The 27914-nt window shown below is 71.4% G+C and overlaps 3 protein-coding genes across 7 annotated transcripts; 2 read left to right on the top strand and 1 right to left on the bottom strand.

The window, feature by feature from the left end:
- The first annotated feature begins 48 nt into the window (after positions 1-48).
- Positions 49-1767, top strand: TYROBP (transmembrane immune signaling adaptor TYROBP). Its single transcript, XM_087778506.1, has 5 exons — positions 49-144; positions 741-761; positions 867-983; positions 1441-1484; positions 1575-1767. Exons 1-5 carry the CDS (start codon positions 90-92, stop codon positions 1638-1640), a joined length of 303 nt encoding a protein of 100 aa, XP_087634632.1. The 5' UTR covers positions 49-89; the 3' UTR covers positions 1641-1767.
- Positions 1768-1820: 53 nt separating this feature from the next.
- RBM42 (RNA binding motif protein 42) lies at positions 1821-12241 on the top strand. Its single transcript, XM_087778475.1, is given in 11 exon segments — positions 1821-2137; positions 3176-3290; positions 4754-4841; positions 4945-5010; positions 5720-5764; positions 5767-5871; positions 7323-7462; positions 8236-8415; positions 8813-8933; positions 10790-10984; positions 12090-12241. Coding segments are annotated over 11 exon segments (1356 nt in total). The 5' UTR covers positions 1821-1949; the 3' UTR covers positions 12203-12241.
- Positions 12242-13261: 1020 nt separating this feature from the next.
- Positions 13262-27849, bottom strand: HAUS5 (HAUS augmin like complex subunit 5). 5 transcript variants are annotated; one of them, XM_087778463.1, is made up of 18 exons: positions 27791-27849; positions 27603-27646; positions 25902-26565; positions 25122-25185; positions 22834-22985; positions 21573-21605; positions 20911-20935; positions 20372-20489; positions 19693-19726; positions 19540-19613; positions 18234-18285; positions 18066-18130; positions 17599-17680; positions 14899-14979; positions 14238-14362; positions 14099-14156; positions 13593-13819; positions 13262-13509 (listed from the first exon to the last, which is right to left on the bottom strand). In XM_087778463.1, exons 1-18 carry the CDS (start codon positions 27797-27799, stop codon positions 13329-13331), a joined length of 2088 nt encoding a protein of 695 aa, XP_087634589.1. In that variant the 5' UTR covers positions 27800-27849; the 3' UTR covers positions 13262-13328. The 5 variants fall into 5 exon arrangements, with proteins under 5 accessions (XP_087634589.1, XP_087634587.1, XP_087634588.1 ...); XM_087778461.1 differs by lacking the exons at positions 20911-20935; positions 21573-21605 and adding an exon at positions 20129-20267; XM_087778462.1 differs by lacking the exons at positions 14899-14979; positions 20911-20935; positions 21573-21605 and adding an exon at positions 20129-20267.
- Between the last annotated feature and the right edge of the window lie 65 nt (positions 27850-27914).

The raw sequence follows: 27914 nt of genomic DNA, 5'->3' as shown, positions 1-27914 counted from the left end.
GGGCGGGGCGGCACCGTCCGGCCCCGCCCCCTTCCTCCTCCCCTCCCCCTCCCCCTCCCCCCCCCCCCCCGGGGCCACACGGCGCCACCATGGGTCCCCCCGCGGGTCCCCAGGGCTTCGGCCTCCTCCTCCTCCTCCTCCTCGGTGAGCACCCCTCCCCCACCGGCACCTCCCCTCCCCCACCCAGGCCCCTCCCCTCCCCCCCCCCCCCCAGGACCCCTCCCCTCCCCCCCGCGGGACCCAGGCCTCCAGAACCGCCCCTCCCCCCCCCGGACCCCTCCCCCACCCCCACAGAGGACCCAGGGGTCCGGGACCCCTCCCTCCCCCCCCCCAGACCCCTCCCCTCCCCCCGCCAGGTGTCCAGGACCCCTCCCCCACCCAGGACCCCTCCGCCCCATAGGGGGGACCCAATCCTCCAGGACCCCTCCCCTCCCCCTCCCAGACGCCCCCCCCCCCCATCCCCCACCCAGGGGGTCCCAGGCCCCCAGGACCCCTCCCCTCCCCCACCCAGGACCCCGCCCCTCCCCCCCCCCATCGGGGACCCAGGTTCCCCTCCCCCCTCCCCCCACCAAACCCCAAAAGAGGAAGTTGTGGGGGTGGGGGGAGGGGCCCAGCCACCGGCCCGGACCTGGGCCCCCCCCCCCCCCCCCCCCAGAAGCGGGGGGAGGGCGGAGGGGTGGGGGGAGGGGCGCCGCGCTCACCCCTCCCCCCCCCTTTTCTTCTTCTTTCTGTCCCTGTAGGGCTGGCGGCTGCGGAGAAAGGTGAGGCCCCTCCCCCACCCCCGGGGGGGGTCACGGGGGGGTCACGGGGGGGTCACGGGGTCACGGGGGACTCAGGCCCCTCCCCTCCCCCCCCCCCCCCCCCAGACTGCAGCGTTTGCCTGCCGGGCCCCGGACCAATCGCGGCGCTGGTCGTGGCTGACATCATCATGACGCTGCTGATCGCCGGCGGCGCCTACTGCCTGGCGGGGCGGGGCCAGAGGGGTAAGGGGGCGGGGCCGGGGGCAAGGGGGCGGGTCCAGAGGAGGTGGGGCCAGTTGGCAAGGGGCGGGGCCAGGGGGGGAGGGGGTGGGGCAGGGAGGGCGGGGCCGATGGGGGGTGGGGGGAAGGAGGGGTGGGGGGTGGGGCAGGAGAAAGGGGCGTGGCCAGAGAAGGAGGGGTGGGGTCAGTGAGGGTGGGGTCGGCAAGGGGCGGGGCCAGAGGGGGAGGGGGTGGGGCAGGGAGGGCGGGGCCGATGGGGGTGGGGGGAGGGACAGGAGAAAGGGGCGTGGCCAGAGAAGGAGGGGCGGGGTCGGTGAGGGTGGGGTCGGCAAGGGGCGGGGCCAGAGGGGGTGGGAGCAGAGGGGGGCGGGGCCGCTGGGAAAAGGGGGCGGGGCACCGATGATGGGCGGGGCGCAGTGGGCGGGGTCTCCCCGCATGACCTCGCCCCCCTTCCCCACAGCCCCGGCGAAGCCCCGCCCCTCCGAGGCAGAGTCGACCTATCAGGTGAGTGGGGGGGTGGGGCGGAGGGGCGTGGCAGCCCCGCCCATCATGGCTCTACCCCCTGACCTTTGACCTTTGACCCCTGACCCCCAGGAGCTGCAGGGCACCCGCCGGGACATCTACAGCGAGCTCAAGCGCCCCTCCCCCACCCGGAAGTGACCCACCCCGCCGCCGCCCCGCCCCCAGCCGGCAATGACCCCGCCGCCGCCGCCCCTCCCCCACCCGGAAGCGACCCCCGCCGCCCCTCCCCCCCCCCCAAACCCACCCCTCCCCCCCAATCCCTCAATAAAGCGCTTTTTTTTCTCTTTTTCTGACCCGATTTCACCTCGAATTTCCGCCTTTCCTGCAGGCCCCGCCCCCGGGGTGGGGGGCGCGCGCGGCGCCGCTTGCCGACGTCATCGCCAGGCGCCGGAAGTGCGGCCGGCGCGGCCGGAAGTGCCCCCTCCTCCTTCCCCCTCTCTCCCCATCATGGCGGCTCCGGCGGCAGCGGCCGCTCCGGTAGCGGCGGCGGCGGCGGCGGCGGCTCCGGCCGGGCCCGGGGCTTCGGCTTCGGCCTCAAGCGGGAGCGGGGCCTCGGCGGCGGCCGGGAACGGAGCCGCGGCGGCGGCGAAGAGCGGGGAGGAGCGGCTGAAGGAGATGGAGGCCGAGATGGCGCTGTGAGGGGAGGGGCGGGGCCTGGGGCCGCCATGGCGACGGGGGGGCGGGGCTCGGGGAGCCCTGGCGGCCGGGGGGGGGTGGGGGGGGCGGGTGCCATGGCGACGGGGGGGGTGGGGGGGCTTGGGCCGCTGTGGCAACGAGTGGGCGGGGTTCGGAGATGGGGTGGGCGGGGTTTAGGGGTGCCATGGCGACGGGGGGGCGGGGCTCGGGGTGCCATGGCGGCGGGGGGGGGTGGGGGGGCTTGGGCCGCTGTGGCAACGAGTGGGCGGGGTTCGGTGATGGGGTGGGCGGGGTTTAGGGGTGCCATGGCGACGGGGGGCGGGGCTTGGGGCGCTGTGGCGACGGGGGCGGGTTTTGGAGATGGGGCGGGGCTTTGGGGTGAAGGGGCGGGGCTTGGGGCCATGGCGACGGGGGGCGGAGTTTCGGGTGCTATGGCGACGGGGGGCGGGGTTTAGGGGTGCCATGGTGGTGGGGGGCGGGGCCTGCTTAATGGAGGCGGGGTTTAGGGAATAGGGTGGGCAGGGTTTGTTGTGAAGGGGCGGGGTTTGTAGTGTGAAAGTGATGGGTGGGTGGGACTTGGGGTGCCATGGCAACGGGGGGCGGGGCTTGGGTGGCCTTATGGTGTGCAGGGGTCATTGGGAAAGGGGGTGGGGCTTAGGGGGCGGGGCCATGTGGGCGGGGAGCCGGGGAGGGGGAGGAGGGGCCGGGGGGGGGGTATTGGGGGGCACTGGGGGGACTACTGGGAGGGAGGGGGGACACTGGGGGTTACTGGGAGGCACTGGGAGAGACTGGGAGGGCACTAGGAGGCACGGGGGGCACTGGGAAGGAGTGGGGGGCACTGGGGGTTACTGGGAGGCACTGGGGGGCTGGAGGAGCACTGGGGGTTACTGGGAGGCACTGGGGGGGGGGGGGCTGGAGGAGCACTGGGGGTTACTGGGAGGCACTGGGGGGGGGCTGGAGGAGCACTGGGGGTTACTGGGAGGCACTGGGGGCACTGGGCCCCCCGCCCCCCCCGCCCCAACCCCCCCCCCCCCCAGGTTCGAGCAGGAGGTGCTGGGTGCCCCCACCCCCGCCCCCACTGGGGACCCCGGGGCCGCGCCCCCCGTCACCCCCGTCCTGCGCCCCATCATCGCCACCAACACCTACCAGCAGGTGACGGCCCCTCCCCCAATGTCCCCTGACCCCACCCCCTGTCCCCTGACCCCACCCCCAATGTCCCCTGACCCCCCGTGACCCCTGACCCCTCCCCCAATGTCCCCTGACCCCACCCCCTGTTCCCTGACCCCCCCACTGTCCCCCACCCCCCCCAGTGTCCCCTGACCCCCCCAATGTCACCTGACCCCCCCCCGTGTCCCCCACCCCCCTCCCCGGTCCCCTGACCCCCCCAATGTCACCTGACCCCCCCGTGTCCCCTGACCCCCCCCAATGTCCCCATGGTGTCCCCTCGATGTCCCCACGAGGTCCCCGTGGTGTCCCTGTGTCCCCACGATGTCCCTGTGTCCCCTCGACGTCCCCACAGTGTCTCTGTGTCCCCTTGATGTCCCCTTGATGTCCCCTCGATGTCCCTTCGATGTCCCCACGAGGTCCCTGTGTCCCCATGGTGTCACTGTGTCCCCTCGATGTCCTCTCAATGTCCCTTCGATGTCCTCTCGATGTCCCCACGAGGTCCCCATGGTGTCCCTGTGTCCCCTCGCTGTCCCCTCGCTGTCCCCTCGTTGTCCCCTCGATGTCCCCACGAGGTCCCTGTGTCCCCATGGTGTCTTTGTGTCCCCACGAGGTCCCCTCGATGTCCCCTCGATGTCCCCACGAGGTCCCCGTGGTGTCCCTGTGTCCCCATGATGTCCCTGTGTCCCCTCGCTGTCCCCACGAGGTCCCCGTGTCCCCACGATGTCCTTGTGTCCCCTCGATGTCCCCTCGCTGTCCCCACGATGTCCCTGTGTCCCCACGAGGTCCCTGTGTCCCCTCGCTGTCCCCTCGCTGTCCCCTTGCTGTCCCCTTGCTGTCCCCTCGATGTCCCCACGAGGTCCCCGTGTCCCCTCGCTGTCCCCTCGATGTCCCCTCAATGTCCCCTCACTGTCCCCACGAGGTCCCCACGATGTCCCTGTGTCCCCTCGATGTCCCCACGATGTCCCTGTGTCCCCTTGCTGTCCCCTCGATGTCCTCACGATGTCCCTGTGTCCCCTCGCTGTCCCCTCACTGTCCCCTCGATGTCCCCACGATGTCCCTGTGTCCCCACGAGGTCCCTGTGTCCCCTCGCTGTCCCCTCGCTGTCCCCACGAGGTCCCCACAATGTCCCTGTGTCCCCTCGCTGTCCCCACGATGTCTCAGTGTCCCCACGATGTCCTTGTGTCCCCTCGATGTCCCCTCGATGTCCCCACGAGGTCCCTGTGTCCCCACGAGGTCCCTGTGTCCCCTTGCTGTCCCCTCGATGTCCCCACGAGGTCCCCACGATGTCCCTGTGTCCCCTCGATGTCCCCACGAGGTCCCTGTGTCCCCTCGCTGTCCCCTCACTGTCCCCTCGCTGTCCCCTCGCTGTCCCCTCGATGTCCCCACGAGGTCCCCACGATGTCCCTGTGTCCCCTCGCTGTCCCCACGAGGTCCCCGTGTCCCCGCAGGTGCAGCAGAGCCTGGAGGCTCGAGCCGCCGCCGCCGCCACCGTCGTCGCCCCCATCGTGGCCCCCCCGGTGCCGTTCGTGGGCCCAGGTAGGTGCCACCCCCCCCCCTCCCGTCCCCAATGTCCCCAATGTCCCCAAACCCCCCCCGGGCTGTCCCCAAAACGCTCCCACCCCCTCCCCCCTCCCCCCAGCCGTGTCACCGCAGCGGCCACCCATCCTGCGGCCGGCCTTCGTCCCCCACGTCCTGCAGCGCTCCGGTCAGCGGGGACACTGGGGACACTGGGGACACTGGGGACACTGGGGACATGGGGGGGATGGGGGACACGGGGGGACACTGGGGACATGGGGGGATGGGGGACACGGGGGGACACGGGGGGGACACTGGGGACACTGGGGGGGACACTGGGGGACATGGGGTGGATGGGGGACACGGGGGGACACTGGGGACGCTGGGGGGATGGGGGACACGGGGGGACACGGGGGACATGGGGGGGATGGGGGACACGGGGGGACACGGGGGGACACTGGGGACATGGGGGGATGGGGGACACGGGGGGACACTGGGGACACTGGGGACACTGGGGACATGGGGTGGATGGGGGACACGGGGGGACACGGGGGGGACACTGGGGGCATGGGGTGGATGGGGGACACGGGGGGACACTGGGGGGGATGGGGGACACGGGGGGACACGGGGGGGACACTGGGGACATGGGGGGATGGGGGACATGGGGGGACACTGGGGACACTGGGGGGGACACTGGGGACATGGGGGGATGGGGGACGGGAGGGGACACGGGGACACTGGGGACATCGGGGGGACACGGGGGGACACGGGGGGACGTTGGGGATGGGGGACTTTGGGGACGGGGGGGGGGCTTGGGGACACCGGGGGGGGGGTGGTGGTGACACGGGGGGGGGGGAGGGGTCGGTGGCCGCTGACCTCCCCCCCCCCCTCCCCCGCAGCGGGCCCGCGGGCGCTGGCCCTGCGCCCCCCCGGGGCCATGGTGGGGCCCCCCTGGGCGGCCCCCCCGCCCCCCTGCTGATGGCCCCCCCGCTCCAGCGGCCCCCCCCGCGCCCCTCCCCCCGCTGGGGGGCCCCTCCGGCCCCCCACCCCCGTGAGTAGGGGGAGGGGGCACTGGGAGAAACTGGGGGGCAATGGGGGGTTGGGGGGGGGGCTGGGGGGCGGGGGGGGAATGGAGGGGGAACTGGGGGGAACTGGGGGAACGGGGGGAATGGGGAGGTGAACTGGGGGAAACTGGGGGGAATTGGGGGGTAAATGGGGGGAATTGGGGGGCTCTGGGGGGAACTGGGGGGGTAAATGGGGGGGAACTGGGTGGGAATGGAAGGGGGAAATTGGGGGAACTGGGGGGAATGGGGAGGTAAATGGGGGGAACTGGGAGGGAATGGAGGGGTAAATGGGGGGAATTGGGGGAACTGGGGGGAATGGGGAGGTAAATGGGGGGGAACTGGGGGGAAGTGGGTGGGAATGGAGCAGCAAATGGGGGAAATTGGGAGAACTGGGGGGAATGGGGGGTAAATGGGGGGAACTGGAGAGGTAAATTGCGGGGAACTGGGGGGGACTGGGTGGGAATGGAGAAGGGAACTGGGGGGGAATGGGGGAGGTAAATTGGGGGGAACTGGGTGGGAATGGAGGGGTAAATTGGGGGAACTGGGGGGAATGGGGGGTAAATGGGGGAAATTGCGGGAACTGGGGGGAATAGGGGGGTAAATGGGGGAACTGGGGGGAATGGGGGGTAAATGGGGGAAATTGGGGGGAACTGGGGGGGAACTGGGAGGGAATGGAGAGCTAGATGAGAGAAACGGGGGGAACTGGGGGTAAATGGGGGGAACTGGGAGGGAATGGAGGAGGAAATTGGGGGAAACTGGGGGGAACTGGAGAGGTAAATTGGGGGAACTGGGGGGGAATGGAGGAGTAAATGGGGGGAATTGGGGGGAACTGGGGGGAATGGGGAGGTAAATGGGGGGAACTGGGGGGAATGGAGGGGTAAATGGGGGGAATTGGGGGGAACTGGGGGGAATGGGGAGGTAAATGGGGGGGAACTGGGAGGGAATGGAGGGGTAAATGGGAATTGGGGGGAACTGGGGGGTAATGGGGGGTAAATTGGGGGGGGATGGGGGGCTCGGGGGGAACTGGGAGGGAATGGAGGGATAAATGGGGGAAATTGGGGGAACTGGGGGGAAGGGAGGGTAAATTGGGGGGAGTGGGGGAGAATGGGGGGAACTGGGAGGGACTGGAGGCATAAATGGGGTAAATTGGGGGCGCTGGGGGGAACTGGGGGGAATGGAGGGATAAATGGGGGAAATTGGGGGGGAACTGGGGGTAAATGGGGGGAACTGGGGGGAATTGGGGGAACTGGGAGGGAATGGGGGGAAATGGAGGAAATTGGGGGGCTCTGGGGGAACTGGGGGGGGGGGGGGACTGGGGTGGAATGGATGGGTAAGCGGGGGAACTGGGAGAAACTGGGGGGCTCGGGGGGGGGGGGGGGGGCAGGGCCCCCCCCCCCGGGGTGGTTCACCCCCCCCCCCCGCCTTCGGCCCCCGCCAGGTGGGGGGAGGGGCGGCGGTGGCCCCCTGGCCCCCCTGGTTGCCGGCCCCCGCCCCGGCCTGGGGACCCCCAAGCTGAACCCCAGCGTCATCCAGGCGGCCCCCACCGTCTACGCGCCCCCCCCCGCCAAGAGGGCCCAGGTGGGGGCAAATCCCGGGGGGGGGGGCAAATCCTGGGGGGGGGCAGATTGGGGGCTGGGGGGGCAAATCCCCCTCCTGGGGGGGCAGATTGGGGGCTGGGGGGCAAATCCCCCTCCTGGGGGGGCAAATCCCGCGGGGGGGGGCAAATCCCCCTCCTGGGGGGGCAGATTGGGGGCTGGGGGGGGCAAATCCCCCTCCTGGGGGGGCAAATCCCGCGGGGGGGGGGCAAATCCTGGGGGGGGGGCAGATTGGGGGCTGGGGGGGGCAAATCCCTCTCCTGGGGGGGCAAATCCCGCGGGGGGGGGGGCAAATCCTGGGGGGGGGCAGATTGGGGGCTGGGGGGGCAAATCCCCCTCCTGGGGGGGCAGATTGGGGGCTGGGGGGGCAAATCCCTATCCTGGGGGGGCAAATCCCGCGGGGGGGGGGGGGGGCGGGGGGGGGGGCGGGGGGGGGGCTGGGGGGCAAATCCCCCTCTCCTGGGGGGGGCAAATCCCGCGGGGGGGGCAAATCCTGGGGGGGGGTGGGGCAGATTGGGGGCTGGGGGGGCAAATCCCTCTCCTGGGGGGGCAAATCCCGCGGGGGGGAGGGGCAAATTCCGGCGGGGGGGGGCAGATTGGGGGCTGGGGGGGGCAAATCCCGGCGGGGGGGGGGGGCAAATCCCCCTCCTCAGGGGGCAAATTGGGGCTTGGGGGGGGGGGGGGTGGGCAAACCCCACCCCCATGGCCCCGCCCCCCGTGGCCCCGCCCCCCGCTGACCCCGCCCCCCCCGCGCAGGAGGAGGCCCCCCCCGCGGGCGCCCCCCCCGAGGAGAGCAGGATCGGGCCCTGCCTCCCCGCCGGCCCCCCCCCCGCCCCGGCCGGGCCCCCTGAGCCCCGCCCAGGCCCCGCCCTGGCCCCGCCCACGACCCGCCCACGCCGGCCACGCCCCCCCGACCCCCCCTTCCTGAGCCCTGAGGTGAGGCAGGGGAGGGGCTAAGAGGGGGGTGGGGCTCGTGCGGTTGGGGGTGGGGCTGGGTGGTTTCAGGGGCGGGGCTTGGCAGAATGGGGTGGGGCCTGATGTTGGGGCGGGGCTTGGGCAGCTGGGGGCGGGGCCTCGCGGGGGATGTGGGGGCGGGGCCTTCCTTGAAGCCTTTGGGCTTCCTGGACGAAGGGGGCGGTGCCTGGGGGGCTGGGGGCGGGGGCTTGACAGGGAGGGGGCCAAGCCCCATGGGGGGGCGGGGCTACGGCGTGGGGGGGCGGGGCCTGAAGGGGCGGAGCCCCCGGGGTGAGGCTGGAGGAGGGCGGTGCCTGCTTGGGGGGTGGGGCGGGGGGGCGGGGCGTCGCCCAGCTGACGGACGGGCGGCCCCGCCCAGGTGGGGGCGGAGCCGGCGGCGGAGGACAAGAAGAAGGGGCGGGGCGAGCGGCTGAAGCGCTGCATCCGCACGGCCGCCGGCAGCAGCTGGGAGGACCCCAGTCTGCTGGAGTGGGACGCAGGTGGGGCACTGGGGGCACTGGGGGGACTGGGGCGGGGAGGGGGGGACAAGAGGCGACGTCACCGGGTTGGGGAACGCCCCCCCCCCCCCGCCCCCGTCACGACACCCTCCCCATGTCACGATGCCCCCCCCCATGTCGCGACATGCCCCCAGTGTCGCGCCACGCCTCTTATGTCATGGCACGCCCCCCACCCCGTCACGCCCCGCCCCCCGTCACGCCACGCCCCCGTCACGCCACGCCCCTTACGTTGCGGCACGCCCCTTACGTTGCACCGCGCCCCTGCACATCGCGCCACGTCCCCCCCCCGGTCACACCACGCCCCCCTGTCACGCCACTCCCCCCGTCACGCCCCGCCCCCTGTCACGCCACGCCCCCCACCCCGTCACGCCCCGCCCCCCGTCACGCCCCGCCCCCCTGTCACGCCACGCCCCTTACGTTGCGGCACACCCCTTACGTTCTGCCACGTGCCCCCATGTTGCACTGTGCGCCCCCCCCCGTCACGCCACGCCCCCCACCGCGTCACGCCCCGCCCCCCGTCACGCCACGCCCCCGTCACGCCACGCCCCCCCGTCACGCCCCGCCCCCCATCATGCCACGCCCCTGTCACACCACGCCCCTTATGTTGCGGCACACCCCTTACGTCGCGCCACGTGCCCCCATGTTGCGCCACGCGCCCCCCGTCACGCCCCGCCCCGCCCCCCGTCACGCCCCGCGCCCCCATCACGCCACGCCCCCGTCACACCACGCCCCTTACGTTGCGGCACACCCCTTACGTCGCGCCACGTGCCCCCATGTTGCGCCACGCGCCCCCCGTCACGCCACGCCCCCCACCCCGTCACGCCACGCCCCGCCCCCCGTCACGCCCCGCCCCCCGTCACGCCACGCCCCCGTCACGCCACGCCCCTTACCTTGCGGCACACCCTTTACGTCGCGCCACGTGCCCCCATGTTGCGCCACGCGCCCCCCGTCACGCCCCGCCCCGCCCCCCGTCACGCCACGCCCCCGTCACGCCACGCCCCCCGTCACGCCCCGCCCCCCGTCACGCCACGCCCCCGTCACGCCACGCCCCTTACGTTGCGGCCAGCACCCTTTACGTCGCGCCACGTGCCCCCATGTTGCGCCACGCGCCCCCCGTCACGCCACGCCCCGCCCCCCGTCACGCCCCGCCCCCCGTCACGCCCCGCCCCCCGTCACGCCACGCCCCCCCGTCACGCCACGCCCCCCTGTCATACCACGCCCCTTACGTTGCGGCACACCCCTTACGTTCTGCCACGTGCCCCCATGTTGCACTGTGCGCCCCCCCCGTCACGCCACGCCCCGCCCCCCGTCACGCCCCGCCCCGCCCCCCGTCACGCCCCGCCCCCCGTCACGCCACGCCCCCGTCACACCACGCCCCTTATGTTGCGGCACACCCCTTACGTCGCGCCACGTGCCCCCATGTTGCGCCACGCGCCCCCCGTCACGCCCCGCCCCGCCCCCCCGTCACGCCCCGCCCCCCGTCACGCCCCGCCCCCCCGTCACGCCCCGCCCCCCCGTCACGCCACGCCCCCGTCACGCCACGCCCCTTACGTTGCGGCACACCCTTTACGTCGTGCCACGTGCCCCCATGTTGTGCCACGCCCCCCACCCCGTCACGCCCCGCCCCCCACCCCGTCACGCCCCGCCCCCCGTCACACCACGCCCCCCGTCACGCCACGCCCCCCTGTCACACCACGCCCCTTACCTTGCGGCACACCCCTTACGTCGCGCCACGTGCCCCCATGGTGCGCCACGCGCCCCCCCCCGCCCCGCCCCGCCCCCCCCCCCGTCACGCCCCGCCCCGCCCCCCCGTCACGCCCCGCCCCGCCCCCCGGCAGACGACTTCCGGATCTTCTGCGGGGACCTGGGGAACGAGGTGAACGACGACGTCCTGGGCCGGGCCTTCGGGCGCTTCCCCTCCTTCCTGCGGGCCAAGGTGGTGCGCGACAAGCGGACGGGGAAGACCAAGGGCTACGGCTTCGTCTCCTTCAAGGACCCCAACGACTACGTGCGCGCCATGCGCGAGATGAACGGTGCGGGGGCGGGGCCGCGGGGGGAGGGGCGGGGGGAGGGGCGGGCTTCAGCCTGGCCCGGGGGAGGCGGGGCAGCTCCCTCCCAGTGTGCGTCCGTGTCCCCCCCCCCCCACACACACGCAAACCCTCCTCCCAGTCCCCTCCCAGTGCTCCCGGTCCCCTCCCAGTTCCCTCCCAGTGCTCCCAGTTCCCTTCCAGTCCCCTCCCAGTGCTCCCAGTCCCCTCCCAGTTCCCTTCCAGTCCCCTCCCAGTGCTCCCAGTCCCCTCCCAGTCCCCTCCCAGTGCTCCCAGTCCCCTCCCAGTTCCCTTCCAGTCCCCTCCCAGTGCTGCCGGTCCCCTCCCAGTTCCCTTCCAGTCCCCTCCCAGTTCCCTCCCAGTTCCCCCCCCAAACCCTCCTCCCAGTCCCCTCCCAGTGCTCCCGGTCCCCTCCCAGTTCCCTCCCAGTTCCCTCCCAGTGCTCCTGGTCCCCTCCCAGTTCCCTTCCAGTCCCCTCCCAGTGCTCCCGGTCCCCTCCCAGTCCCCTCCCAGTGCTCCCAGTCCCCTCCCAGTTCCCTCCCAGTGCTCCCGGTCCCCTCCCAGTCCCCTCCCAGTGCTCCCAGTCCCCTCCCAGTTCCCTTCCAGTCCCCCCCAATCCCTTCCCAGTGGTTCCAGTCCCTCCCAGTTCCCTCCAAAACCCCCACCCAGTCCCCTCCCAGTGCTCCTGGTCCCCCCAGTTCCCTCCCAGTCCCTCCAAAACCCCCTCCCAGTCCCCCCCAATCCCCTCCCAGTGCTTCCAGTCACTCCCAGTTCCCTCCCAGTCCCTCCCACTCCCCCCTAAATCCCTCCCACTCCCCCCAAAACCCCCTCCCAGCCCCTCCCAGTCCCCCCCAATCCCCTCCCAGTCCCTCTCACTCCCCCTAAATCCCTCCCAGCCCCCTCCCAGTGCTCCCAGTCCCCCCAAACCCCCCCAGCCCCCCCAGTGCTCCCAGTCCCCCCCAATCCCCTCCCAGTCCCCCCCAAACCCCCCTCCCAGTGCTCCCAGTCCCCCCAAACCCCCCCAGCCCCCCCAACCCCCCTCCCAGCCCCTCCCAGTGCTCCCAGTGCCACCAGTTCCCCCCCCCCGCAGGGAAGTACGTGGGCAGCCGCCCCATCAAGCTGCGCAAGAGCATGTGGAAGGACCGGAACCTGGAGGTGGTGCGGCGGAAGCAGCGGGAGAAGAAGAAACTGGGACTGAGATAACCCCCCCCCCCCCACTGGGAGGGGACTGGGAGGGGACTGGGAGGGGACTGGGAGGGACTGGGAGGGGGCTGGGAGCACTGGGAGGGGGCTGGGAGCACTGGGAGGCACAATAAAGGCTGTTTGGGGCTTCGTACGGCTGTGCCTTGGGCTCCGGGGGGGGGGTGGGGGGTGGGGTGTTATTGTAGGCCCTACTTTATTGACACGTTATTGTAGGGCCTGCTTTATTTACGGGTCGTTATCGGAGGCCCCGCTTTGTTTACAGTGTGTTATCGTAGGTCCTACCTCATTTACATGTCGTTATCGTAGGCCCTACCTTATTTACATGTCGTTATTGTAGGCCCTACCTTATTTACATGTCGTTATTGTAGGTCCTACCTTATTTACAGGCCGTTATTGCAGGTCCTGCTTTGTTTACAGTGTGTTATTGTAGGCCCTACCTCATTTACATGTCGTTATTGTAGGCCCTACTTTGTTTACAAGCTGTTATTGTAGGCCCTACCTTATTTACATGTCGTTATCGTAGGTCCTACCTTATTTACATGTCGTTATCGTAGGTCCTACCTTATTTACATGTCGTTATTGTAGGCCCTACTTTATTTACAGGCCATTATTGTAGGCCCTACCTTATTTACATGTCGTTATTGTAGGTCCTACCTTATTTACATGTCGTTATCGTAGGCCCTACCTTATTTACATGTCATTATTGTAGGCCCTACTTTATTTACAGGCCGTTATTGTAGGCCTCACCTCATTTACATGTCGTTATTGTAGGCCCTACTTTATTTACAGGCTGTTATTGTAGGTCCTACCTTATTTACAGGCCGTTATTGCAGGTCCTGCTTTGTTTACAGTGTGTTATTGTAGGCCCTACCTCATTTACATGTCGTTATTGTAGGCCCTACTTTATTTACAGGCCGTTATCGTAGGCCCTACCTTATTTACATGTCGTTATCATAGGCCCCACCTCATTTACGCCTGGCTCCGGCGCGGCCCGCGCGATTGGAGGGTTAGGCCCGGCCTCATTTGCATGCCGTGCCCTGCCCACGTAGCCACGCCCACTCGGGATCCAGCGCTTTATTGTTCGGGGGGGGGGGGCACTCGGCCAATAGCAGCGGCCGAGGCTGCCTCAGGGGTGGGGCTCGCCCTGGCCACGCCCCTTCTCGTCGCGAGGGGGCGGGGCCAAGGGGAGGGGGCGGGGCCAGGGCGGGGCCAGGGCACGGGCGGCGCGGGTCCAGCGCTGCAGCCAATGGGAGAAGGGGACGTCGCCGGGGGGCGGGGCCAGGGTCCATTGGGCCGGCTGCTCCCACCTGCGGGGGGGAGGGCGGGGCTGTGACGTCAGCGGGGCCACGCCCACCGCCCCCCCCCCCCCCCCGGGTCGGCGCAAGCTCACCATTGGCTGACGAGGGCCTGGAGGCGGGGCCAGGCCTCGAGGCGCTGGCGGCTCTGGGCGGCGACCAGGCGCAGGCGGGGGAGGAGCTCGGCGCCGGCCACGCCCACGCCGGGCGGGGGGAGGGGCTGGGGAGGCCACGCCCCTTCCTCCCGCGGCCCCGCCCCCAGGCGCAGCCGCCGCAGCTCCTGGCGCAGCGACGCCGCCCGGGGCAGAGCCTCGCGGGGGTCCTGGGGGGGAGGGGGAGGGGCGGGGGGTGGGGGAGGGGCCTGGGCCCCACCGCCCCTCCCCCACCCTTGGGTGGCCCCCTCCCCCCCCGCCCCCGTGCCCTTGAAGCCCCTCCCCCCACCCCACAGGCGCCCCTCCCCCACCCCTGGGCGCCCCCCTCGACCCCCCCTCCCCCACTCCTCGAACCCCTCCCCCTCCCTCTGCGTGCCCCTCCCCTACCACTGGGCCCCCCCCCCCCCGCCCTTGTGCCCCCCCCCCCCCACAGGTGCCCCTCCCCCCACCTTGCAGGGGCCCAGGCCGAGGGCGTGGCACACGGGCAGCAGCGGGTCCGGGGCGGGGCTAAGGGGGGGGGAGGGGTCAGCAGGACCCCCACCCCCCAGGACCCCTCCCCCCCCCCCCCCCCAAGGGGCCCGTGCTCACCGCGGGGGGGGCTCTCCCAGTCCTCCCAGTGCTCCCAGTTCAGCCAGGACCCGGCGCAGCCGCTCCGCCGCCTCCAGCAGGGCCGCGAGGGCGCGGCTCAGCCCCGCCCGCCCCTCCCCCCACACCTGCGAGGGAAGGGGGGGGGAGGGGTCAGGATCCCCCAACCCCCACCCCTCCCCCACCCCTGGCCTCCCCCAAAGCGCCCCTCCCCCTCCCGCCTACTTTGGGGCAGCCCCCCCGATCCCCTCCCCCACCCTGAGGGACCCCCAAAAATCCCCTCCCCCACAACCCCTCCCCCCATTTCAGGGGACCCCCAAACCCCCAGGACCCCTCCCCCCCCGCGGGGCAGGGACCCCCCCCCCCCCAAATCCCCTCCCCCACCCTGGGGGCACCCCAAACCCCCCCCTCCCCCCCTTAAACCCCCCCAAATTGGGGGTGGGGGAAACCCCAAAACCTCCTCCCCTCCCCCCCCCCGGGGCACCCCCCCCCCCCCAAATTTGGGGGCTCCCCTCCCCCCGCCCCATATTTCCCCTCCCCCCCCCCATGGGAGATTTAAGGGGGGGGTTTTGGGGTCCCCCGGGGTTTGGGGGGCCCTGGGGGGGGTGGGGGGGGTTGGGGTCCCCCCCGGGTTTGGGGGGCCCTGGGGGGCGGGGGGCCCCACCTGGGCCTGGAGGGGCCGCAGCCGCGCTCTGAGGGCGTCGGTGGCCGCGCCCAGGGCCCGGAGCCGGCGCTGGCGACGCCCCTGGGGGGGAGGGGAAGGGGGGACCCCAAAATCAGGGGGGCCCCCCCCGCACCCCCAGACCCTCCCGCACCCCAATTCCCCACTCCCCTCCCCCCCGCACCCCCAAACCCCCCAACCCCCCCGCACCCCGATTGCCCCTCCCCCCCGCACCCCAACCCCCCCAAACCCCCCCAACCCCCCGCACCCCAATTCCCCCTCTCCCCCTGCACCCCCAGACCCCCCAAATCCCCCCTCCCCCCGCACCCCAATTGCCCCCCCCCGCACCCCCCAACCCCCCCCCGCACCCCCAGACCCCCCCAAATCCCCCCTCCCCCCACACCCCAATTGCCCCCTCCCCCCGCACCCCCAGACCCCCCAAATCCCCCCTCCCCCCCCCGCACCCCAATTGCCCCCCCGCACCCCCAGACCCCCAAACCCCCCCCCCCCCTCCCCCCACACCCCAATTGCCCCCTCCCCCCGCACCCCCAACCCCCCCAGTTCCCCCCCCGCACCCCACCCCCCCCCTCCCCTCCCCCCCGCACCCCCCCAACCCCCCCGCACCCCACCCCCCCCCCCCCGCACCCCCCAACCCCCCCCGCACCCCACCCCCCCCTCCCTCCCCCCCCCCCCGCACCCACCAGCCGCCGCCTCCCGCGCCGCAGCTGCCGCCGCAGCTCCCCCGGGGGGGGAGGGGGAGGGGAGGGGGAGGGGGGCCCCCCGCAGCGCCCGCGCCCCCCGCCGCAGCGCCCCCGCGCCCCCGCCAGCCCCGCCGCCTCCAGCGCCAGCCTGGGGGGGAGGGGGGGGGGGACACCCCGAAATCGGGGGGGGGACCCCGATATCGGGGGGGGGGGGGAGGGGGCGATGGGGGGGGGGCAGGGGCTGTTTGGGGGGGGGTTGGGGGGTTTGGGGCACCAGCAGCCATTTTGGGGGGGGTGGGGGGTTTTGGGGTCCCAGCAGCCATTTTGGGGGGGCTGGGGGTCCCAGCAGCCATTTTGGGGGGGGGGTGGGGGGGGTTGGGGGTCCCAGGAGCCATTTTGGGGGGGTTGGGGGGTTTTGGGGGTCCCAGCAGCCATTTTGGGGGGGTGGGGGGTCCCAGCAGCCATTTTGGGGGGATTTGGGGGGTTTGGGGGTCCCAGGAGCGATTTTGGGGGGGCTGGGGGGGTTTGGGGGTCCCCAAGGGTCCCAGCAGCCATTTTGGGGGGGTTGGGGGGTTTTGGGGGTCCCAGCAGCCATTTTGGGGGGGGATGGGGGGTTTGGGGGTCCCCAAGGGTCCCAGCAGCCATTTTGGGGGGGTTGGGGGGTTTTGGGGGTCCCAGGAGCCATTTTGGGGGGTGGGGGGGTTGGGGGTCCCAGCAGCCATTTTGGGGGGGATGGGGGGGTTGGGGGTCCCCAAGGGTCCCAGCAGCCATTTTGGGGGGGGTGGGGGGTCCCAGCAGCCATTTTGGGGGGGGGTGGGGGGGCTGGGGGGGTTTGGGGGTCCCCAAGGGTCCCAGCAGCCATTTTGGGGGGGTGGGGGGTCCCAGCAGCCATTTTGGGGGGTGGGGGGGGTTGGGGGTCCCAGCAGCCATTTTGGGGGGGGTGGGGGGTCCCAGCAGCCATTTTGGGGGGGTGGGGGGGGGGGTTTTGGGGCGCGGGGGAGGGGTTTGGGGTGCAGGGGGGGTTGGGGCGCGGGGGGGGGGGGGGTTTCGGGGCGCGGGGACCTGGCGGGGCGCAGGGGGGGGGCGTCCGCGGCCAGGCGCGGGGGGCGGCGCGGGCGGGCCAGGCGCGGGGGGGGGGGGCGCAGGGGGGGGACCAGGGGGGCAGCCGCCCCCACACCTCCCCCACCGCCCCCCACCCCTCCTGTGGGGGGGGGGGGAGGGGGGAAGGGGGCACCTCGAGTCCGTGCGGGCGCCCCAAAACCGCGGCGGGGGAGGGGGGGGGGGGAGCCCCCAAACCACCCCCCCCACCCCCACCCCCCGCAATGCCTCAAAATGGCCGCCCCCAGCCCCCCAAGGGGCCCCCAAATTCACCCTCCCCCCCAAAATGGCCACCGACCCCCCCAAAATGGCTCCCAGTCCCCCCAAAATGGCTCCCGACCCCCCAAAATGGCTCCCAGCCCCCCAAAATGGCCACCAACCCCCCAAAATGGCTCCCAGTCCCCCCAAAATGGCTCCCAATGCCCCAAAATGGCCACTGACCCCCCCAAAATGGCTCCTGACCCCCCAAAATGGCTCCCAGCCCCCCAAAATGGCCACTGACCCCCCCAAAATGGCTCCCAACCCCCCAAAATGGCCACCGACCCCCCCAAAATGGCCACTGAACCCCTCAAAATGGCTCCCGACCCCCCAAAATGGCTCCCAGCCCCCCAAAATGGCCACTGAACCCCCCCAAAATGGCTCCCAACCCCCAAAATGGCCACCGACCCCCCCAAAATGGCCACTGAACCCCTCAAAATGGCTCCCGACCCCCCAAAATGGCTCCCAGCCCCCCAAAATGGCCACTGAACCCCCCAAAATGGCTCCCAACCCCCCAAAATGGCCACTGAACCCCTCAAAATGGCTCCCAGCCCCCCCAAAATGGCTCCCGACCCCCCAAAATGGCCACCGACCCCCCCAAAATGGCCACTGACCCCCCAAAATGGCCCCCGAGCCCCCCCCCCACCTGGATGAGGGCGGCCATGCTGGGCGTGTCCCCGGGGTCAAGGTCGGGCTCGGGGTCAAGGTCAAGGTCAGGCGCCGCCATCCTGGAAGGGAGAACAGCCACACCCCCCTCAGGCCCCGCCCTTTCCCCGAGGCCACGCCCCCAGCCCTTAGCCACACCCCCTTCTCAGACCCCCACCCCCGTTTAGCCACGCCCCTGGGGGGGGGGGGGGGAAGCTCCGCCGCCAGGCCAAAACCCCACCCCCTCCTGGGAAACGCCTTGGCCACGCCCCTTCCACAGCCCCACCCCAAGAGGCCCTGCCCCCAAGCCGCACCCTACTACCAAGCCACGCCCCCAAGCGCCACGCCCCCAAGCTCCCCCCTCCCCAGCTCCCCACCTCCCCTCCAAGCCCCCCTCCCCAACAGCCCCGCCCTTCCCGGGCCCCGCCCCCTCTCAGGCCCCGCCCCCTTCCCAGGCCCCGCCCCCACCTGTCCATCAGCAGCCGCTCGAGGGCCCCCAGCAGCCGGGGGGGGGGGTGGCGGGAGAGCAGCGCCTGGGGGGGGGGAGGGGCACCTGAGGGTGGGGGAGGGGCACCCGGGTGGGCGGGACCCCGCCCTGGCCACGCCCCCGGGACCCCGCCCCGCCCCGCCCCAAACCTCGGCCTCCCGCAGCCAGCGCTCGGTCGCCGCCGCCATCAGCTCCGGCGCCCTGCGGGTGATGATTGACAGCTCAGGGGGTGATTGACAGCTCAGGGGGTGATTGACAGCTCAGGGGGTGACTGACAGCTCAGGGGGTGATTGACAGCTCAGGGGGTGACTGACAGCTCAGGGGGTGATTGACAGCTCCGTGACTGACAGGTCGGGGGGTGATTGACAGCTCAGGGGGTGACTGACAGCTCCGTGACTGACAGCTCAGGGGGTGACTGACAGCTCAGGGGGTGATTGACAGCTCCGTGACTGACAGCTCGGGGGGTGACTGACAGCTCAGGGGGTGATTGACAGCTCCGTGACTGACAGCTCGGGGGGTGACTGACAGCTCAGGGGGTGACTGACAGCTCAGGGAGGGATTGACAGCTCCAACAGTGATTGACAGCTCAGAGAGTGACAGCTCAGGGTGTGATTGACAGCTCAGGGAGTGATGGACAGCCCCATGATTGACAGCTCAGGGATTGATTGACAGATCCCTGATGGACAGAGCAAGGAGAGGCGGAGCAGGGGAGATGATTGACAGCTCAGGGAGGGGCAGAGCAGGTGATTGACAACTGAGGGAGGGGCTGGGGGAGTGATTGACAGCTCAGGTGATTGACAGGGCGGTAACTGGCGGGGCAGGGTGATTGACAGGTCAAGAAAGAGCCAGAAAAGCAAATGACAGAAATGATTGACAGGTCAGGATTGACAAGGCGGTGATTGACAGGTCCCAGTGATTGACAGGACAGAGCAGCTGACAGCTCAGGGTGATTGACAGCTCCTGACTGATTGACAGGGATGATTTGGGGGGCTGGGAGCGAGGGACAGGCAGGTGATTGACAGGCGGGGGGTTGATTGACGGGTTGACCGATTGACAAGGAGACAACAGAAGCGATTGACAGGCGGGCTGAGCGATTGATAACCCTGGCTGCCAATCAAACAAAATGATTGACAGCTGCAGATCAGTTCACGTGTCAAGAATGATTGACAGGTAAGTGACGGACAGGGAAAGAATGATTGACAGGTGTACGATGATTGACAAGGGCAGAATAACTGACAGGTGCAGAACAACCAGACAATGATTGACAGCCGCAGAATGATTGACAGCCGCAGAATGATTGACAGGTGCAGAACGATTGACAGCTACAACATGATTGACAGGGGGAGCAGCCGGGGGAGGGGCAGGCAGCAGATGATTGACAGCCAAGTGATTGACAGCCGAAAAGCGCCCTGGGAGTGACAGGGGGGGTGATTGACAGGAGGGGGCGGGGCTTACCGGGGAAGGGGGCGGGGCTCCAGCCAAGCCTCCAGCGCCTCCGCCCGCATCCTGCACAGGGCCCGGACCGAGGCCTGCAGGGGAGGAGCCAATCACTGCACGCCCCGCCCCCTTCCAGTCCCGCCCCCACCGCAAGCCCCGCCCCCCACTCACCACCATGTCCGGCTCCGGCTCCGCCTCCTCCTGCCTGCAAAGAGCATCATGGGAAGGGACACGCCCACAGCAGAGACCCACGCCCCCTTCCGCAAGCCCCCACCCTCGGGAACAAGCCCCGCCCCTTTACCTAGCCCCACCCCTGAGGGGAAGCCCCGCCCCTGCCAGGAAATCCTGCCCCAAGCTCCGCCCCCACCAGGGAGGCCCCTCCCTGCCACAGAAGCCCCGACCCCCGTGGGAAGCCACACCCCCTAAGTGGAAAGCCCCGCCCCCTAGGGGAAGCCCCGCCCACTCCAAAAGCTCCACCCCCTCATCCATCCAAGCCCCCCCAGTCAGTGAAAATCCCTGCCCGTACGGAGCCCCACCCACTCCCTTCAGCTCCGCCCCCAACCAGCCCCACCCCCGCAGAGCCCCACCCCCCAACCACGTGACTCACAGCAGGGGCGGGGCCAGGGCCCCCCGGCCCCCCTGCAGCATCTGCCCCGCCCCGGCGGCCGCCGCCCCTAGCAGCCGTAGCTCCGCCCCTCGCCGAAGCTCCGCCCCTCGCCGGCAGAGCACCGCCCCCAGCTCCGCCTCTGGGAGGGGCCAAAAAAGAGGGCGGGGGTGAGGGGGGGTGGGGCATGAGGGGGGGTGGGGCGTGAGTGGGGCGGGGCAAGGGGGGGGGGAGGAGGGGACTCACCCAGCTCCAGCGCCGCCGCCTGCGCCCCGCCCAGGGCCACGCCCAGCGCCGCCACCTCCTGCCGCAGGCGGGGCACCGCCCCCCGCGCCACGCCCAGGGGCGGGGCCGGCCACGCCCCCTGCCCGGGGAGGGGGTGGGGCAGAGGTCGATCGCAGGGTCCGACCCCCCCGCCCCCCCCCCAGCTCCCCCTCCCCCCCAGGGCCCCCCCAAAATCTCCCCTCCCCCCCCCCAAAAACCCCCAGGGCCCCCCAAATCTCCCCTCCCCCCCGGGCCCCCCCAAATCCCCCCCCCAAATCAGGACCCCCAAACCCCCCAGGGCCCCCCCCCCAGGGCCCCCCCAAACCTCAGCCCCCCCCCCAAATCCCCCCCGTGAGCCCCCCAATCCCAGCGGCCCCCCCAAATCCTCCCCCCCCCCCCCCAAAATCAGGACCCCCCAAACCCCCAGGGCCCCCCCCCCCCCCAAGGGCCCCCCCCCCAACCCCCAACCCTCCCCCCGCCCCCGGGGGCCCCCCAAAACCCCCCGCCCCCCCCCCCCCCACCTCGGTCTCCTCCAGGTGCCGGTCCCTCCGCCCCCCCGTTAAGGAACAACGTTTTTGGGGGGGGGGGGGAGGTTTTGGGGGACCCCCCCGGGTTTTGGGGACCCCCCCCCCTCCCCGGGTCTATGGGGGCCGGGGGGGATTTGGGGGGGGGGGGGGGCTCCCGGGGGGTGTTTTGGGGGGGCACTGGGGGGATTTTGGGGGCCCCCCTGATTTTGGGGTGCTCCAGGGGGGTTTTAGGGTCCCCCGGGGGTTTTGGGGTCCCCCCCGGATTTTGGGGTCCCCCCCCGGGTTTTGGGGCGCCCTGGGGGGGGGATTTTGGGGTCCCCCCCCTGGGTTTTGGGGTCCCCCCCCGGGTTTTGGGGCGCCCTGGGGGGGGGATTTTGGGGTCCCCCCCCTGGGTTTTGGGGCGCCCTGGGGGGGGGGGGGGCAGATTTTGGGGTCCCCCGGGGATTTTGGGGGGCCCGGGGGGGGGGATTTTGGGGGGGGGGGGATCCCCCTAATTTGAAGGCGCTCCTGGGGATTTCGGGGTCCCCCCAGGTTTTGGGGACCCCCCACAGTTTTGGGGACCCCCACAGTTTTGGGGACCCCCCCACAGTTTTGGGGACCCCCCCCCCCCACGGTTTTGGGGACCCCCTCCCCCCGGTTTCGGGGGCGGCGGATACCAGCGCAGGTTCCCCCGAATCTTCTTCACGGTCCTGCGGGCACAAAACCCCCCCCCCCCCACCTCAATCAACCCCCTGCATTTTGGGGGGTCCCCCCCCCCATTTTTGGGGTCCCCCCAGATGTTGGGGACCCCCCCCCAGATGTTGGGGACACCCCCCCCCCCCCCCCCCCGCGGGGGCCGCCCGGGGCGGGTGACGACCTCCCAAATGGGGGCGCAGGGACCCGAGCAGAGCCTGGGGGGGGGGAGGGGAGGGGGGGTCAGGGGGGTCCCCAAAAGTCGGGGGGACCCCAAAAACCCCAGGGGGGACCCCAACCCCCCCCAACACCACCACCTCAAGGGGACCCCAAATCCCCTGAAAGGACCCCAAAATCCCCCCGGGGGACCCCAAAACCCCTCAAAGGGACCCCAAATCCCCCTCAAAGGGACCCCAAAATCCCTGAAAGGACCCCAAATCCCCAAAGGGACCCCAAAACCTCCTCAAAGGGACCCCAAAATCCCCCAGAGGGACCCCAAAACCCCTCACGGAGACCCCAAATCCCCCCAAAGGGACCCAAATCTCCTACAAGGACCCCAAATCCCCTCAAAGGGACCCCAAACCCCCTGAAAGGATCCTAAAACTGCTAAAAGGACCCCAAATCCCCTGAAAAGACCCCAAAATCCCCCCAAAGGGACCCCAAACCCCCTCAAAGGGACCCCAAAACCCCCGAAAGGACCCCAAATCCCCTCACGGAGACCCCAAATCCCCCCAAAAGGACCCCAAACCCCCTGAAAGGACCCTAAAACTCCTCAAAGGACCCCAAAACCCCTGAAAGGACCCCAAAATCCCCCCAAAGGGACCCCAAATCTCCTCAAAGGGACCCCAAAACCCCTGAAAGGGACCCCAAATCCCCTCACGGAGACCCCAAATCCCCTCAAAGGGACCCCAAAACCCCCGAAAAGTCCCCAAAACTCCTCAAAGGGACCCCAAATCCTCTCAAAGGACCCCAAAACCCCCGAAAGGACCCCAAATCCCCTCACGGAGACCCCAACCCCCCCCAAAGGGACCCCAAATCTCCTCAAAGGACCCCAAAATCCCTGAAAGGACCCCAAATCCCCCCAAAGGGACCCCAAATCCTCTCAAAGGGACCCCAAATCCCCTGAAAGGGACCCCAAATCCCCTCACGGAGACCCCAACCCCCCCCAAAGGGACCCCAAACGCCCCGAAAGGGCCCCCCCCGCCCCCCCCCGGGGGGACCCCCACCCCCTGACGGGGCTCCCACCTGCGGAGGACGGGCGCGGGGGGGGCGGCGGCGGGCGGCAGCTCCATCTCGGCCCGGGCCCAGCGGCCCAGCGCCGCCGCCGTCGCCGCCATCGCGGAGCCCCGCGGCCGCCGAGCGCGGGAAAGGGGCGGCGCCGCGGGGCATCACGGGAGCTGCGGGACCGGTTACAATGGCGGCCCGCGGGGCCGCGGGGCATCATGGGAGCTGTAGTCCCGCCTGTAATGGCGGCCCGCGGGGCCGCGGGGCATCATGGGAGCTGTAGTCCCGCCTGTAATGGCGGCCCGCGGGGCCGCGGGGCATCATGGGAGCTGTAGTCCCGCCTGTAATGGCGGCCCGCGGGGCCGCGGGGGATGCTGGGAGCTGTAGTCCCGCCTGTAATGGCGGCCTGCGGGGCCGCGGGGCATCATGGGAGCTGTAGTCCCGCCTGTAATGGCGGCCTGCGGGGCCGCGGGGCATCACGGGAGCTGTAGTCCCGCCTGTAATGGCGGCCCGCGGGGGATGCTGGGAGCTGTAGTCCCGCCTGTAATGGCGGCCCGCGGGGCCGCGGGGGATGCTGGGAGCTGTAGTCCCGCCTGTAATGGCGGCCTGCGGGGCCGCGGGGCATCATGGGAGCTGTAGTCCCGCCTGTAATGGCGGCCTGCGGGGCCGCGGGGCATCATGGGAGCTGTAGTCCCGCCTGTAATGGCGGCCTGCGGGGCCGCGGGGCATCATGGGAGCTGTAGTCCCGCCTGTAATGGCGGCCTGCGGGGCCGCGGGGCATCATGGGAGCTGTAGTCCCGCCTGTAATGGCGGCCCGCGGGGCCGCGGGGGATGCTGGGAGCTGTAGTCCCGCCTGTAATGGCGGCCTGCGGGGCCGCGGGGCATCATGGGAGCTGTAGTCCCGCCTGTAATGGCGGCCCGCGGGGCCGCGGGGCATCATGGGAGCTGTAGTCCCGCTTGTAATGGCGGCCTGCGGGGCCGCGGGGCATCATGGGAGCTGTAGTCCCGCCTGTAATGGCGGCCCGCGGGGCCGCGGGGCATCATGGGAGCTGTAGTCCCGCCTGTAATGGCGGCCTGCGGGGCCGCGGGGCATCATGGGAGCTGTAGTCCCGCCTGTAATGGCGGCCTGCGGGGCCGCGGGGCATCATGGGAGCTGTAGTCCCGCCTGTAATGGCGGCCTGCGGGGCCGCGGGGCATCATGGGAGCTGTAGTCCCAAGGCAGCACCGCCATCTTGGGCCCCCCAAAGGGGTTTTTTGTTGGGGGGGGGGGGGGGTGGGGTTTGGGGGGGGCGGGGAGGGACCGCAAAAGGTGGGGGAGGGGATTTGGGGGCCCCTCCCCCCCCCCCCCCCACCGAGGCTCGTTTTCGGGCGTGGTCGCTTTATTATTGGCCGCCGCGGGGCGGGGAGGGGCCGGCAGCGCGGCCAGGAGGCTCTCGACGGCCCTGGGGGGGGGAGGGGAGACAGAAAATGAGGGGGGGGGGGGGAGGGGGGAGGGGACACGACCCCCCCCCCCCCCCCAAATGAGGGGGGTGGGGGAGGGGCGGGGGTGGGGGAGGGGCCGTACCGCAGGCGCCCCCGCAGCGCCCGGCGCCGCCCCCGCAGCAGCCGCAGGAGGGGATCCCCCGGCGCCCCTGGGGGGGGGGGGGCAGCTGCCCCACAAGTGACCCCCCCCGACCCACAAGTGACCCCCAGCCCCATAAGTGACCCCCCAGACCCACAAGTGACCCCCCCAGACCCATAAGTGACCCCCAGACCCATAAGTGACGCCCAGCCCCACAAGTGACCCCCAGCCCCATAAGTGACCCCCAGACCCACAAGTGACCCCCCAGACCCATAAGTGACCCCCAGCCCCATAAGTGCCCCCCAGCCCCACAAGTGCTCCCCAGACCCATAAGTGACCCCCCCAGACCCACAAGTGACCCCCCGACCCATAAGTGACCCCCCCACCAATAAGTGACCCCCAGACCCACAAGTGACCCCCAGCCCCACAAGTGACCCCTTGACCCACAAGTGACCCCCCAGACCCATAAGTGACCCCCCGACCCATAAGTGACCCCCAGACCCACAAGTGACCCCCAGACCCACAAGTGACCCCCAGACCCATAAGTGCCCCCCAGCCCCATAAGTGACCCCCAGCCCCACAAGTGACCCCTTGACCCACAAGTGACCCCCCAGCCCCACAAGTGACCCCCCCAGCCCCATAAATGACCCCCAGACCCAAAAGTGACCCCCCCAGCCCCCCAAGTGCCCCCCAGCCCCACAAGTGCCCCCCCAGCCCCATAAGTGCCCCCCCGCCCCCAGCTCCTCACCCAGCGCCTGCTCCAGGGGGTCGCTGACGGCCTCATCCTGCCCCACGGCTCGGCCCCACGGCGCCTGCGGGAGACCCAGCCCCACGGCTCAGCCCCACGGCCCCATCCTGCCCCATAGCTCAGCCCCACAGCTCCATCCAGCCCCACGGCTCAGCCCCACGGCTCAGCCCCACGGCCCCATCCTGCCCCACGGCTCAGCCCCACAGCTCAGCCCCACAACCCCATTCTGCCCCATGGATCAGCCCCACGGCTCAGCCCCACAGCCCCGTTCTGCCCCACGGCTCAGCCCCATGGCGCCTGTGGGAGACCCAGACCCACGGCTCAGCCCCACGGCTCAGCCCCACGGCCCCATCCTGCCCCATAGCTCAGCCCCACAGCTCCATCCAGCCCCACGGCTCAGCCCCACGGCTCAGCCCCACAGCTCCATCCTGCCCCACAACTCAGCCCCACAGCTCAGCCCCACAACCCCATTCTGCCCCATGGATCAGCCCCACGGCTCAGCCCCACGGCCCCATCCTGCCCCACGGCTCGGCCCCATGGCGCCTGTGGGAGACCCAGCCCCACGGCTCAGCCCCACGGCTCAGCCCCACGGCCCCATCCTGCCCCATAGCTCCGCCCCACAGCTCCATCCAGCCCCACGGCTCAGCCCCACGGCCCCATCCTGCCCCATAGCTCAGCCCCACGGCCCCATCCTGCCCCACAGCTCAGCCCCACAGCTCAGCCCCACGGCCCCATCCTGCCCCATAGCTCAGCCCCACGGCTCAGCCCCTCCCCCCTCACCTGGCGGCCCCTCCCCCCCGGCCGCAGGGGCTGATGGGAGCCGCCCCCCGGGGGCCGCCCCAAGGCATCGTGGGAGCCCGGCTCCACCAATGGCGCCTCCTCCCGCCCCGGGGCGTCCTGGGAGTCACGTGACGTCAAAGATGGCTCCCGCCGCAAGGAATCGTCGCAGTCACGTGACGCCAAACACGGCTCCCGCTGTGGTGCATTGTGGGAGTCACGTGACGCCAAACATGGCGTCCGCCACAGGGCACCCTGGGGGTCACGTGATGTCAAGCATGGCTCCCGCTGCGGTGCGTCATGGGGGTCATGTGACATCAAAGATGGCTCCCGCCAGAAGGAATTGTTGGAGTCACGTGACGTCAAAGATGGCGCCCGCCGCGGCGCGGCACGGGAGCCGCTCCTGATTGGCCGCAGCGCCTCGGGGGAGTCACGTGACCTCGAAGATGGCTCCCACCGCGGCGCATCGTGGGAGTCACGTGACGTCAAAGATGGCTCCCGCCCCACGGCATCCTGGGAGCCCCGCCCCAGCTCCGGCCCCGCCCCCCGGCGCCTCAAGCGCCATTGGAGGAGGGGGTCGGCGGGGGCGGGGCTGGAGGGGCGGGGCTTCCTCGGGGCGGCGTCCGCTGGGCGGGGCCGGGCGGGGCCAAGGCGGAGCACGGCCTCGCTGGGGGGGGGGAGGGGCGGGTTGGGGGAGGGGCGGGGCGTGGGGAGGGGATCCCCCCCCATCCTGACCCCGCCCCCACCCCTCCCCCACGGCGGCCGAGGGTCTGGGGGCGGGGGAGGGGGGCACTTGGGGGTCCCAGAGGGCACTTGGGGGGCTGGGGGGCACTTATGGGGCTGGGGGGGCCCAAGGGGGCACTTATGGGGATGGGGGGGGCACTTGGGGGTCCCAGAGGGCACTTGGGGGGCTGGGGGGGCACTTATGGGGCTGGGGGGGTCACTTAGGGGGCACTTGGGGGGCTGGGGGGCACTTGGGGGGCAGATGGGGGGCTGGGGGGGGCCCAAGGGGGGCACTTATGGGTCTGGGGGGCACTTATGGGGCTGGGGGGTCACTTGGGGGGCACTTGGGGGGCACTTGGGGGGCTGGGGGGGGCACTTATGGGGCTGGGGGGCACTTGGGGGTCTGGGGGGGGCCCAAGGGGGGCACTTATGGGGCTGGGGGGTCACTTAGGGGGCACTTGGGGGGCAGATGGGGGGCTGGGGGGCCCAAGGGGGGCACTTATGGGTCTGGGGGGGCACTTATGGGTCTGGGGGCACTTGGGGGGCACTTATGGGGCTGGGGGGTCACTTAGGGGGCACTTGGGGGGCTGGGGGCCACTTGGGGGGCTGGGGGGGCCCAAAGGGGGCACTTATGGGGCTGGGGGGGCACTTAGGGGGCACTTGGGGGGTTGAGGGGCACTTGGGGGGCAGATGGGGGGCTGGGGGGGCCCAAGGGGGGCACTTATGGGTCTGGGGGGGCACTTATGGGGCTGGGGGGCACTTGGGGGTCTGGGGGGGGGGGCCCAAGGGGGGCACTTATGGGGCTGGGGGGTCACTTGGGGGGCACTTGGGGGGCACTTGGGGGGCTGGGGGGGCACTTATGGGGCTGGGGGGGGCACTTGGGGGTCTGGGGGGGGGGGCCCAAGGGGGGCACTTATGGGGCTGGGGGGGCACTTATGGGGCAGCTGTGGGGCCGGACCCCCCCCCCCCCCCCCCCCTTACCTCCTCTGCAGCAGCCGGGCCGTCCGCTCCTCCAGGCCGAGCCCCTGGCGCGTGGAGGGGAATGACGTCTGCTGACGCCTGCTGACGTCAAAACCCCCCCCCCCCCCCAACCCCTCCCTTCACACACACCCCCCACACCCCACCCCCCCCCCCCAGCCCCACACTTATGGGGCGCCGGGAGGCCTCACCCGCTCCATGGCGGCCGCCCCGAGGCCTCCCCCTTCCCATCAACCCCCGCGCGTCGCTTAGCAACGCCGCCTCCCTTTTCCCGCCGGCCCCCGCGAAATGGCGGCCCCACCCCCAAGATGGCGG

Source organism: Nipponia nippon, unplaced genomic scaffold (genome assembly GCF_047370975.1).
Source record: "Nipponia nippon isolate SJK-2023a ecotype South Korea unplaced genomic scaffold, ASM4737097v1 scaffold_44, whole genome shotgun sequence".
NCBI lineage: Eukaryota > Metazoa > Chordata > Aves > Pelecaniformes > Threskiornithidae > Nipponia > Nipponia nippon.
This window is presented reverse-complemented; position numbering and strand designations above follow the sequence as displayed.

Excerpts from the sequence above, each read along its gene's own strand:
- TYROBP (XM_087778506.1), top strand. The coding sequence starts at position 90 with ATGGGTCCCCCCGCGGGTCCCCAGGGCTTCGGCCTCCTCCTCCTCCTC. Across the intron at positions 145-740 it reads CCTCCTCCTCCTCCTCCTCG|GGCTGGCGGCTGCGGAGAAA; the intron begins GTGAGCACCCCT and ends CTGTCCCTGTAG. Across the intron at positions 1,485-1,574 it reads AGGCAGAGTCGACCTATCAG|GAGCTGCAGGGCACCCGCCG; the intron begins GTGAGTGGGGGG and ends CCTGACCCCCAG.
- HAUS5 (XM_087778461.1), bottom strand. Across the intron at positions 14,363-14,898 it reads TGCGGCCCCTCCAGGCCCAG|GTGTGGGGGGAGGGGCGGGC; the intron begins GTGGGGCCCCCC and ends CTTCCCTCGCAG. Across the intron at positions 13,820-14,098 it reads TCGGCCTGGGCCCCTGCAAG|GACCCCCGCGAGGCTCTGCC; the intron begins GTGGGGGGAGGG and ends CCTCCCCCCCAG.